The following is a 13,037-nucleotide window of genomic DNA, read 5'->3' as shown; positions in this document are numbered from 1 at the left end:
GTGAGCTAAACATTTAACCTGCCCTGCAGATGCACAACTATGCTTGGTACTGATAATAATGACAAGATTTTACCCATCTATACTTATAGCTCATTCTGACTTTCAATTCAGGTAAGCTTAAAAAGATTCAGGAGCAGTAACTATTGTCTGACTGAGCAGATATTCCTTTAACAGCATGCAGCTATGAAAAATTATAAACACATTAAATACCAACTGGGGTCTGATTACCCATCTGTTGAATTTAACTTTGTAAAGACAATGCAAAAGGTAAAGCTAGAACCCTCAAACTTCATCTTTCTCTTTTTCCAAACATTTTAAGCATTTTTTGAGAGGACTTTTATAACAAAAAATAAAGTATGATAGTAATAAACAGAATTTTATTTCCTTTTCTTTCATGATAACATATTGTTTAGAGATAGAAATGTATATAACATAACTTACATTTTCTTTTGTGTGATGTAGCACTTAACATGCTTAAACGAGACAGTATTCAGATCTTTTTATCAACTTACTATATCTAAAGAAAACACATATACATGGGGGTATTATAGGACACATCAATAAACATCATAACTACCTTATACAAAAGCAGCAACAAATAATGTTTTAACAGCGGCATAAAACCAATTGCCAATATAAAATTTTCCACTTCCAGTTATACACAGTAACGATCTAAAGTAATATTCTATACAACTAAAACCAAGTACATCAATGTACATGTGAAGTTTGTTGTCATTCTTCTCATATTTACATTTTGTTTTGAAAACCTGTAAACGAATAACAAGGTGTCCATTTACGTAATTTCAGAGATTGGCTCAATGTGTGGTATAAATGGAAATGATTTCTAAAAGGGAAGTGGTTTCTCAATGTCTGGTAACAAATAAGCACAACAGACATTAAAATTTCTGACAAATTCACTTGTATAGTCTGACAAATGACAAAAACAATCTTATTGGTGTGTGGGGAAAATATTTTTACACAAATCTGGCCAGTGGATACTAGTATTACTATATCTGAGATAACATTCCTTTCAATTTTTAGGTACACATATATAAAGTCAACCACATCCTACTTTAATAAAGTTAGGGATTTTTATTTAATCATTAACAGAAAAAGATGAGTTGGTGCACAGGCACAAACTGTTTCAAACACAAAGTCAAACAATAGTTGTAGTAGGACAGCAACCCTCAACACCCTTGTCACTAAAGGCATATGAAAGGCAAATAAGAGTGCCCAAATGTCTGGCACAAAACATGCCTGTTCAAAATAGCAGTATCATAAATTTATTTTGGTTTTACGGCACAACAACACAGTATAGGTTATATGGTGCCAAACAGGACTACAAATTCTTTTATTACACAGATTGTCCCAGAACCACATGTCAGGTCATCACTGCAGAAAAATGTGTGAACTTTCAGTCTATTCCCATATGCCCATGCTGAGCTTGTATACAAAAATTTGACCCAACAATGTGAAGATTTCATCCACCTGATTAGTTGGTACTGAAATACCAGCTTAAATAAAAAAAAATTTAATCTAAATGGAATGCTGTAACTCAATAAAATCATAAAATCTTATGTTGATACTAGTGTGTAAGTATGGTTGAAATCAGATCATATATGAAACCACTTTCGTTCAGACAACAGCGAAAAAAGCCATTATTCCCTTTCAAGGGCTGGATCCTATGGTGAGATATGGCTGGATCATGAAAGGAAACAAGATCGTATTGTGATACAAGTTGTGTGTGAGTTTATATAAAATCAAATCATAAGTGAAACCACTATCATGCACAGAAGAAATTGTTGACAGACAGATATTAAGAGTTTAAAAAAGCTCAACCCTGAGGTTCCTATATACAACCAACTACATGTGTTCATGTGCAGTTGAAAGCACTACTTTCCTAAAAATGTTAATATATACATGTATAACATCTATTTGGGCAATTGTTCTATCAGTCTTTCATGTAACATTTAAAGCCTCATTTAACTTTAATTAGTTAAGCAAAATACTTGATTTCAATCAAATTATTTGCATCTTTTTTTTTTTGATAAAGTGCTCATTCAATACTTTATTAATCTCGATACACAGTTTTCTGTGCTTGTGACTCTGAACAAGAGTTTTGCCAAAAAAAATATTCTAAAACTTTAACCAAAAATTCTAAGTTCACATGGGGCATAACTCAAAATTTAATCAGTTATCGAAAATTGTTGGTGCAGACTTTGAAATAACATAAAGTTTCCAGTCAAAAGCTTTGATAGTTACAGAGATATTTGACTTTCTCAAAAACTTGAACCAAATAAAATCTAAGTTTAAAGGGGGCATAACTCTGCCCAAGATTATAATAAGTGTTTTATAGTTTGTTTCTTCTGTTGTAGACTTTTATAGTAAATAAATTTTTTTATTTCATTTTGACAGCTTTGACAGTAAAACTTAAAAGAGCTACTGCAAATTTTAAATTTCATGTCAACAACTTTGATAGTAAAAGATCTATTGCACTTCATCAAAAAAAAAACTTAAACCCAAAAATTCTACAATAAAAAGAAGCATAACTATGTAAAAATTGGAGTGGTGAGGATTGTTTCTCCTGGTGTAGACACAAATAGTAAAAAAACATTTTAAGTTTTAAGTAAATAGATTTGGTTATAATAGAGATACATTGGGCTTTACCAAAAACATTAACCAATAAATGACTTTGAAAAGCAACTGAAAGTTATACTGAAATGACAAATAACACCAGTCCACTGCTGCATGCATGGTTACAGTTGGTGATATGATATATGCTATAATACATGATGAAAAAAATATCTGAACTTTTAATTCAGGAATGTGTCCAGAAGATTCCTATTGACTGTCATACAATTTGGAAGTTTAATAGTTTCAATCTGAATCACTTGTATAAGGCACAACAAAACACACATATAACTGGGATCCACTTTTTTTACTTGAGCACATTTCATGTGTAACCACTTCCCACAACAGTCACACTGGATCCACTTTTTATGTGGCCCACTACAAGAGTCTACGAAATCACATGTTTCTTCATTTCTTCTTTTCCCTTCCATAAGAAGTCTTTTTGTTACATACTTTCTGTATGTTTCACAATGTGCTTGCCGCATAACCAAAGTTGGTATGTTTTTTATGATGGCTTCAGCATTCTGCAAGAAAAAAGATATATTGAAGACATTGAGAAATATATTCAAAGTAACAGCCATCTCTCATGTGCAAGTGCTGGACAATATGTAAGGAAAGAGCTATCATTCAGATTTCTAAATGGAAAAGGGTCATAATTCTAACAAAATGCAGTTTAAAGTTATGGCTCTTACTGTGCTAACGATGATATAAGAGTGTGCAAAATTTAACACATCTGTAGCTGTTATAGATTTTTTTTTTAGAAAATTTGACCTAAACAAAAATTTTATCCAAGAAACTCTAAGAAGGGTTATATTTATGTCGAACTGAATCAGAGTTATAGTTCTCAGCCTACGTTGTCACTTATGATGATAAACAATTGAGCAATGTTTCAGAGCTGCAGGTATTGAGAAAGATGGACCCTACACAAGAATTTTAACAAGACACTACCACGTAGACTTTTTTTCTCTCCAAAATCAGACAAGCTAAAAATTTATTGAATTGTCATCATAGACAAAGTTGTACACACAAAGATCCCCACAAATGAACTATCCTGATATCATTTACATACTAACCATTAGGACAAAAGTACCACAGTTGTTACCATCTTCTTGTTTGCTAGAGCAACCCCTGACGAACTGCCAGTTTTCAAGCTTCTCTTCGGAGACGCATGAAGGACCTGTTGATAGAGAAAGTAAACAAATGAAAATATCCTCAAGGTATGGCTAATTTCCTGAAAGTATCAACAAATAATTCAAGCAGGGAATCTTTTACAAGCTGTGTCTAAAACTTTAATACTCAAGTACATTATTGCAAATATCTGAAATCACCAGACACCAAAATATCAGAATACTAAAAAATGTGTACCAACAGTTTTGCAATGTTTTGTTTCAAAATTGTAAAAACTAGAAATAAAATTGAAGCAAAAAGAAACAATCCGCTTTTTAAATTTTGCTCATTAAAGGAAGATAAGTAAGAAATTTTATAAAAACTGATAAATAAAACATTTACTATAGGAATCTCACTTTATGTAATGGGTCTTTTTTTTCCTTTCTTAGAACAGTCTAATATGATATATAAAAACTGAAAAACGTCAGAAAATATTGCTCAAATGTGATTGAACACCTCTAAATGTGTGAACTAATCATTTTTCAAGTTATAAAATCAACATATGAATTTTTAACTTACAGCCAGTGACTGAAGTATTTTTGATGGTCTCCATGAAGAGAATCATACACCCTTACAATCCTTTCAGACGGAGACACAACCATGAGGATCCAGTGACCATTATCACAAATTGGCAGCAGAATACAACTGAACATACAGAAAGAGATCTGAAAAAAAATGAGGGAAAAAATAAGATATTCTATAAATTTTATCACTACAGCTGAAATGTGTAACTGATAAATATTGTGATCAGTACAAGAAAACCAGATAAAAGCAACTTGCTAAGACCAAGAAATTGATTCCATTGTATGAGTCTGCTGTATATTCAAGACCTTACTAATTTGAATTACAGTATTATATAAAGCATGTAAGTAGCATGTCCTCATGTACTGTTTAAATCTATTTTCAAGAGGCAATCCCTGTTCTTCCCAATGACCTTACTTATTTTAATGTTTAAAGGTTTATCATGCTGGACACAGTTTATTCTGCTTTTGCGACTGTGTAGATCATGACCAGCCTGCACATATGTGCAGTGTTCTCATGATCTGCACTGTTTGCCATTCAGAAGGTATTTGTATGAATCCCTTTTTAACTGTTAGTAATGATACTATCATTATTGAAAGATGGACAAGTTCATTATAGAAATTTAGCAGGGTAAAGTGTAACAGTACTATACAGATTAAAACAACAATATATTGCAGGATAAGATACAGAGATTGTTTGCTAATCATTGCATATAACACCAGCTATGCACTGTATATTAGTTCCTCTCAGTATAAAAAATAGATGTTTGAAACACTTGAAAACAAGAGCACCCCAATGTGGATGCAGATGCCCATTTGATTTTTTTTCATTTAAAGAAATTGAACCACACACAATCCACAGAAACTTAAACTGAGATGATCATGATCAGGTGCCAATGCCAGCACTACAGCCAAGGTTCAAGCTAGCTGTAACAGCAGAAACTTAAATCACAATTTATCATGTAATGCAATATACTTTTAAAAAAACATTCATTACCTTTAGAAACAACCAACTATCATAGTTGCCAGCTTGCCAAAGCACAGCAACGTAGCTAGGGAGGACAATTACATGGGTATCTCCTCTGTTTTTTTCCACTTTCAATAAGGCCAAAAAGGCATTCACAACCTGAAATAAATGGGCAAGTATTAAGTGCACAAATATAGTGATTTCATTTTTTTTTAAATTTTGCGAATTCAAATATTTACTGACTGAATATGAATAATGCGTGTAAAAATAGGTATATTCATAATTATATTCATTCCAAAACAAATGCGAGCATAACAACCAACAAACAATATACCGATTCTGCTCGTTTGTTTTGGGTTTAATGCCATTTTACAAATAATACATAAATGTTTTATTTCTTCGATGTGTTACATTACACGAAGCAACCACAGGGCTACAAATAATTTGTTTGTTTGTTTTGGGTTTAACGCCATTTTTCAACAGTATTTCAGTCATGTAACGGCAGGCAGTTAACCTAACCAGTGTTCCTGGATTCTGTACCAGTACAAACCTGTTCACCACAAATAACTATCAACTTACCCACATGAATCAGGTGGAAGACTAATGACTTCAATGATGATGTTGTTTATCTAATAGTCATAGAGAAACCGCAGCACCCCCGCCCCCCCACAACTCCCCACACCCCAATTCTTCACCTTGTGAAAGTATCAATGCATTTTACTCTTTTAATAACTTATGGGATATTTAAATAAAGATAATAAACTTGCTCCAGTACTTTTACATAGCATGATTGAAACTTAAGGCAGTCAATATATACATTTATCCAGATGTCTACCAAACGGAAAGTCTGGTTATATATCCTTTACAGGTATTATGATCTTGATTAATCTAAAACTTACCTTATCATTTAGCCACTGACCCTCTTCTAGCGTTGACATGTCTTCTTTATCTAAAGTTTCCCCTACCACATTGATTCTCTCATCAGTGTTGAGGCTTGGCAGTTCGACTGTTCTACTAAGGTGGGAGGGACAAATCTTCAGTGTTTCCGCAAGAATAACAGGACACTCATAGTTCAGAAGGGCTTTGTAACATAAACTGGACAATATCATTACAACATCCCTCCTCCTAGACAGGGTCATATCTTTCTTTCGAAGAAGTGGTAGAAGTTGTGCAGCCACTTCCTCCACACCATCTGCATGAAGTCGTTCCATCTGAGACCAAAAAGAAATAGTTTCATATCATGATACAACTAGCATAGTGAAGGCATTATGGGTTAAAGGCACAGCAAATAGTAATTTCATGCCTAAAACTTTTTTATCAGAGTCTAAGACAAAAAAGAGCTGGAGAATTTCACCTTTGGTAGTAGCATTTAAATGTTATCTGCTAATCATGTTGCTAATCTAAAGCAATACCATTTTTCTTTTTACCATATCATGCTTAAAATATGTATTTTCAATAAAGAAATGTTTGAAGGCACTGACCACAGCTGAAATCTCAACCACCTCATTTGGTATCGTAATATATGTTAGTTTGTGTCTTGTGTTGAGTGAATCAGTTGTTTAAAATGAAATACATGTAGTTATGATTTTCAGTGTTCATTTTTCTTACTGATTTGGGAATGGGACCGGGGCCTTTACCATTGAGAAAATGTGCATGTTTCATGAAACTATATCAAATACTTTTTGAGTTAGGCATGTCACAAGGTGAAAATGTGCATTTTTGACTATTTCAGGGACCATAACTTTAAAAAGCAGGGGGCGGAGCCAGGGGAAAAAATAGAAAGTGCACAAGTTCATATCATGATAAAGACATGCAAGGTTTCATCAATTTATATCAAAGGCTTTTTGAGCTAGGCATGTCACGAACTTTGGACAGATGGACGGATGGACACACGGACAAGACCAAATCTATATGTCCCCCACCACTCATGGGGGGCACAACAATCTTGGTAGAATGTGTGTGTGTGCGTGCGTGCGTGTATGTGTGGGTTCGGGTTAACTGTCTTTTTCAACAATATTTCAGTCATATAAACGATGGTGCCTACTTGTAGCAGTGAGCACAATGCCCAACTTTATAGTGCTGCCCCACTGGAGTATCACACCATTGACACGTGGCATGATACCCCACCCAGTCACATTATACTGACACCGGGCTGACCAGTCCTAGCACTATCCTCTTAATGCTGAGCACCAAGGGAGGAAGCTACAAGTACTATTTTTTACGTCTTTGGTATGACGCATTTGGGGATCGAACCAACGACCTCCAGCACTCGAAGCGGACGCCCTACTTTTAGGCTACCGAGGTGGTTGAAAGTCACACAATGACCATTTGTGTAAAATTATTTTAAAATTGGGCCAGCAGTTTCACGCAAGAACATTTTGAACGTTTCAACTATATACATTTTTTTTTTAATAATAACCATTTTCAATTCGGACAATCTTACAGACGACTGCATAGACAAAAAGCCAAATAGATATAGCCAAAACAATAGCCTTCCACTTTTAATAAGGTGATGATTTTCTTGATGATGATATACATAGGGAAAGCAGCTTACCTCATTCACTAAACTGTACACAGGGCATGTCTGTAGAAGATTACTAGCATGGAACAAAGATGATGGCTTTTGTAACTGGATGTTCTCTACAATGTCAAATAGTTGGTTAATCTTTCCTTGATCAGATAAATCCTGAATATAAGCTTGAATTTGTTCCTTCTGTTGTGAGGGTTTGGTTGCACTTGTTTCATTTTTTTTCTTCACTTTCTTTGATTTATCCTGAGAATTAAACACACTGAAATCATCACATTTTTTAGATTCATCACATTTTTTACCATTTCTTTCCACTTCAACCTGAGAATTCACTCCATCTGATTCATCATGTTTTCCTTGATCAGATAAATCCTGAATATAAGCTTGAATTTGTTCCTTCTGTTGTGAGGGTTTGGTTGCACTTGTTTCATTTTTTTTCTTCACTTTCTTTGATTTATCCTGAGAATTAAACACACTGAAATCATCACATTTTTTAGATTCATCACATTTTTTACCATTTCTTTCCACTTCAACCTGAGAATTCACTCTATCTGATTCATCATGTTTTTTATCTTCCTCTGATGTATGAAATAACTTTAAGTGATTAATGCTCACTAATGCTTTGAGTGCAGTACCATTTCTTTCTAACTGAGCCCTGCCCCCTACGATACTTCTGACAATATAAGGGCCTGTGTAAGACTTGTCTATATTAGATTTTGATTTTTTTGCAGCTCTGGCTGCATTGTATTTTAACACAGAGTCACCAACTTTTATGTCCTTGTATTTTCTTTTTTTTAAAGTCCTTTTTTCAAAGTCTTTCTGCTGCTTCTTCTTGCTTGGATCACATTTTCCTCAACAGATTTCTGAATTACTGTAAATTCTTCTCCTCTCCTTTTAACATCATCCTCAAGAAACACTTCTGATGGACTTTCTGGTAGTTCACTGTCTTCCTGTAAAACATAACTTAACTAGGTATTTGCTTTCATTATTTGCATATGTCTCCATGCAACATCTTGGTTAAGGTGATCTTTAACAATTTTTAAAAATATCTGCTAGGCCATGCAAATGTCAGGGACATTCAAAACATGCTTCAAAATAAGTAAACACTAAAACTCTCTTAAAACTATGCTATGATCACTTATAAACTGCTATCAAACTAATAAAATATAGTAACATTCTGCAGTACTTATCATTAAATTGTAGCCATGAGATCTGTCAGACAAACAATATTATTTGTGCAAGAGTCCTTAACTATGATCAATTATCAATTATCATCAAGCTATTACACTGTAGTAACAGTCTGTAGCGTCTAGTGTTAAAGGGTAGCCATGAGATCTGTCAGACAAACAATATCATTTGTGCAAAGGTCCTAAAATATGACCATTTATCAATTACCATCAAGCTATTACACTGTCAACAAGCTATTGCAATATATAGTAACAGTCTGCAGTTGCTAGCATTAAAGGGACCTGGGTAGCCATGAGATCTGTCAGACAAACAGTATCATTTGTGCACAGGTCCTAAACTATGATCAATCATCAATTACAATCAAACTAATAAAATATAGTAACATTCTGCAGTATTTATCATTAAACTGTCACAGTGAGATCTGTCAGACAAACAATATCATTTGTGCAAAGGGTCTTAAAACTATGCTATGATCACTTATAAACTGCTATCAAACTAATAAAATATAGTAACATTCTGCAGTACTTATCATTAAATTGTAGCCGTGAGATCTGTCAGACAAACAATATTATTTGTGCAAGGGTCCTTAACTATGATCAGTTATCAATTATCATCAAGCTATTACACTGTAGTAACAGTCTGTAGCATCTGGTGTTAAAGGGTAGCCATGAGATCTGTCAGACAAACAATATCATTTGTGCAAAGGTCCTAAAATATGACCATTTATCAATTACCATCAAGCTATTACACTGTAGTAACAGTCTGCTGTATCTAGCTTTAAATGGTTGCCATGAGATCTGTCAGACAAACAGTATCATTTGTACAAAGGTCCTAAACTATGATCAGTTATCACTTACCAACAAGCTATTGCAATATATAGTAACAGTCTGCAGTTGCTAGCATTAAAGGGTAGCCATGAGATCTGTCAGACAAGCAGTATCATTTGTGCAAAGGTCCTAAACTATGATCAATCATCAATTACAATCAAACTAATAAAATATAGTAACATTCTACAGTATTTATCATTACATTGTAGCCGTGAGATCTGTAAGACAAACAATATCATTTGTCAAAGGGTCCTAAACTATGATCACTTATAAACTACTATCAAACTAATAAAATATAGTACCATTCTGCAGTACTTATCATTAAAATGTAGCAGTGAGATCTGTCAGACAAACAATATCACTTGTCAAAGGGTCCTTAACTATGATCACTTATCAATTACCATCGAGCTATTAATAATTACGATATATATTAACAGTCTGCAGCATCTAGTGTTAAATGGCAGCCATGAGATCTGTCAGACAAACAATATCATTTGTGCAAAGTTCCTAAAATATGATCATTTATCAATTACCATCAAGCTATTACACTGTAGTAACAGTCTGCTGTATCTAGCTTTAAATGGTTGCCATGAGATCTGTCAGACAAACAGTATCATTTGTACAAAGGTCCTAAACTATGATCATTTATCAATTACCATCAGGCTATTACACTGTAGTAACAGTCTGCAGTTGCTAGCATTAAAGGGTAGCCATGAGATCTGTCAGACAAACAGTATCATTTGTGCAAAGGTCCTAAACTATGATCAATCATCAATTACAATCAAACTAATAAAATATAGTAACATTCTGCAGTATTTATCATTAAACTGTCACAGTGAGATCTGTCAGACAAACAATATCATTTGTGCAAAGGGTCTTAAAACTATGCTATGATCACTTATAAACTGCTATCAAACTAATAAAATATAGTAACATTCTGCAGTACTTATCATTAAATTGTAGCCGTGACATCTGTCAGACAAACAATATTATTTGTGCAAGGGTCCTTAACTATGATCAATTACCAATTATCATCAAGCTATTACACTGTAGTAACAGTCTGTAGCATCTAGTGTTAAAGGGTAGCCATGAGATCTGTCAGACATACAATATCATTTGTGCAAAGGTCCTAAAATATGACCATTTATCAATTACCATCAAGCTATTACACTGTCAACAAGCTATTGCAATATATAGTAACAGTCTGCAGTTGCTAGCATTAAAGGGTAGCCATGAGATCTGTCAGACAAACAGTATCATTTGTGCAAAGGTCCTAAACTATGATCAATCATCAATTACAATCAAACTAATAAAATATAGTAACATTCTACAGTATTTATCATTACATTGTAGCCGTGAGATCTGTAAGACAAACAATATCATTTGTCAAAGGGTCCTAAACTATGATCACTTACAAACTACTATCAAACTAATAAAATATAGTACCATTCTGCAGTACTTATCATTAAAATGTAGCAGTGAGATCTGTCAGACAAACAATATCACTTGTCAAAGGGTCCTTAACTATGATCACTTATCAATTACCATCGAGCTATTACGATATATATTAACAGTCTGCAGCATCTAGTGTTAAATGGTAGCCATGAGATCTGTCAGACAAACAATATCATTTGTGCAAAGTTCCTAAAATATGATCATTTATCAATTACCATCAAGCTATTACACTGTAGTAACAGTCTGCTGTATATAGCATTAAATGGTTGCCATGAGATCTTTCAGACATACAATATCATTTGTGCAAGGGTCCTAAACTATGATCAATTATCAATTACCATCAAACTTATAAAATGTAGTAACATTCTGCAGTATTTGTCGTTAAATTGTAGCCGTGAGTTCTGTCTGACAAACAATATCATTTGTGCAAAGGTCATAAGCTATGATCAGTCATCAATTACAATCAAACTAATAAAATAAAGTAACATTCTGCAGAATTTATCGTTGAATTATAGCCGTGAGATCTGTCCGACAAACAATACCATTTGTGCAATGGTCATAAACTATGATCAGTCATTAACTACAATCAAACTAATAAAATAAAGTAACATTCTGCAGAATTTATCGTTGAATTGTAGCCGTGAGATCTGTCAGACAAACAATTCCACTTGTGTCCTCAGATATGATCAATTATCAATTATGATCGAACTAATAAAATATAGTAACATTCTGCAGTATTTGTCGTTAAATTGTAGCCGTGAGTTCTGTCCGACAAACAATATCATTTGTGCAAAGGTCATAAACTATGATCAGTCATCAATTACAATCAAACAAATAAAATAAAGTAACATTCTGCAGAATTTATCGTTGAATTATAGCCGTGAGATCTGTCCGACAAACAATACCATTCACTCGCCAGGCTATTATCGCCTGTCGCGTGCGACATGCCTTCAGACTTTGAGTTGTATATTCGACATCCCTTATTTCCCCCGTCATCCCTTAATTGCCGAAGCGACATGTCATAAAATCATCCCAATAAACACCCCGATTAATCCGATAGTGTATTCGAAAAGCTTCCACGTGCTTACCCGATAGTTTAGGTAAAGCGATGTCAGTTAAGATAACCGATAAACCAATGACAGCATCCTATATGTGGAACGTGTGACGTAAATTTCATCGTAGCTCCGCCTTTAAATCCTTTGACAGGCGGTATCTTGTGATGTGTACATGAAAGTGACTGTTTTCGCAAGTTTTAAGATTATACATGTCATTAGATATAATGACAGATGATTCAACAATTATCGTCCGAATATTTTTTCGCAATCAAGGAAAGACAATGTAAGGAATTAAGTCAAAAATTGTGCAACACGGTAAAATGCTTTTGAACAATTATCGCCGTAATATTAATGTTTTTCACATGTATGAAATGTGTTTTCTCGGGCGGAATATCGAAAAGACAAAGCAAGAATTAATGTTTTCTGTCGTCACTTTCAAAATAGAACTTGTAGAGAAAAGTTTGAAATACCCTCCGTGCATTATTTCATTACGAACGGACACTTTGGTAGAACCACCGACCTTCCGTAAGCCAGCTGGATGGCTTCCTCACAAGAACCTCACATCAAGAATTCAACGCCCTGAGTGAGGCTCGAACCCACATCGATGAGGGGCAAGTGATTTGAAGCCAGCGACCTTTACCACTCGGCCACGTTCACAATTTCAGAATCCCTCCCAGCCACGCCAAATGGCCAAAGGAA

At 34.2% G+C, this 13,037-nt stretch overlaps 1 protein-coding gene across 1 annotated transcript; it reads right to left on the bottom strand.

The window, feature by feature from the left end:
- Window positions 1-357: 357 nt before the first annotated feature.
- LOC123558431 (sentrin-specific protease 1-like) lies at window positions 358-8,665 on the bottom strand. Its single transcript, XM_045350310.2, has 7 exons — window positions 7,841-8,665; window positions 6,186-6,497; window positions 5,317-5,445; window positions 4,318-4,463; window positions 3,997-4,034; window positions 3,705-3,808; window positions 358-3,155 (listed from the first exon to the last, which is right to left on the bottom strand). Exons 2-7 carry the CDS (start codon window positions 6,495-6,497, stop codon window positions 2,814-2,816), a joined length of 1,071 nt encoding a protein of 356 aa, XP_045206245.1. The 5' UTR covers window positions 7,841-8,665; the 3' UTR covers window positions 358-2,813.
- Between the last annotated feature and the right edge of the window lie 4,372 nt (window positions 8,666-13,037).

Source organism: Mercenaria mercenaria, unplaced genomic scaffold, assembly GCF_021730395.1.
Source record: "Mercenaria mercenaria strain notata unplaced genomic scaffold, MADL_Memer_1 contig_4939, whole genome shotgun sequence".
Lineage (NCBI taxonomy): Eukaryota > Metazoa > Mollusca > Bivalvia > Venerida > Veneridae > Mercenaria > Mercenaria mercenaria.
Note: the sequence above shows the minus strand (reverse complement) of the source record. Positions and strands in the feature narration are given on the sequence as shown.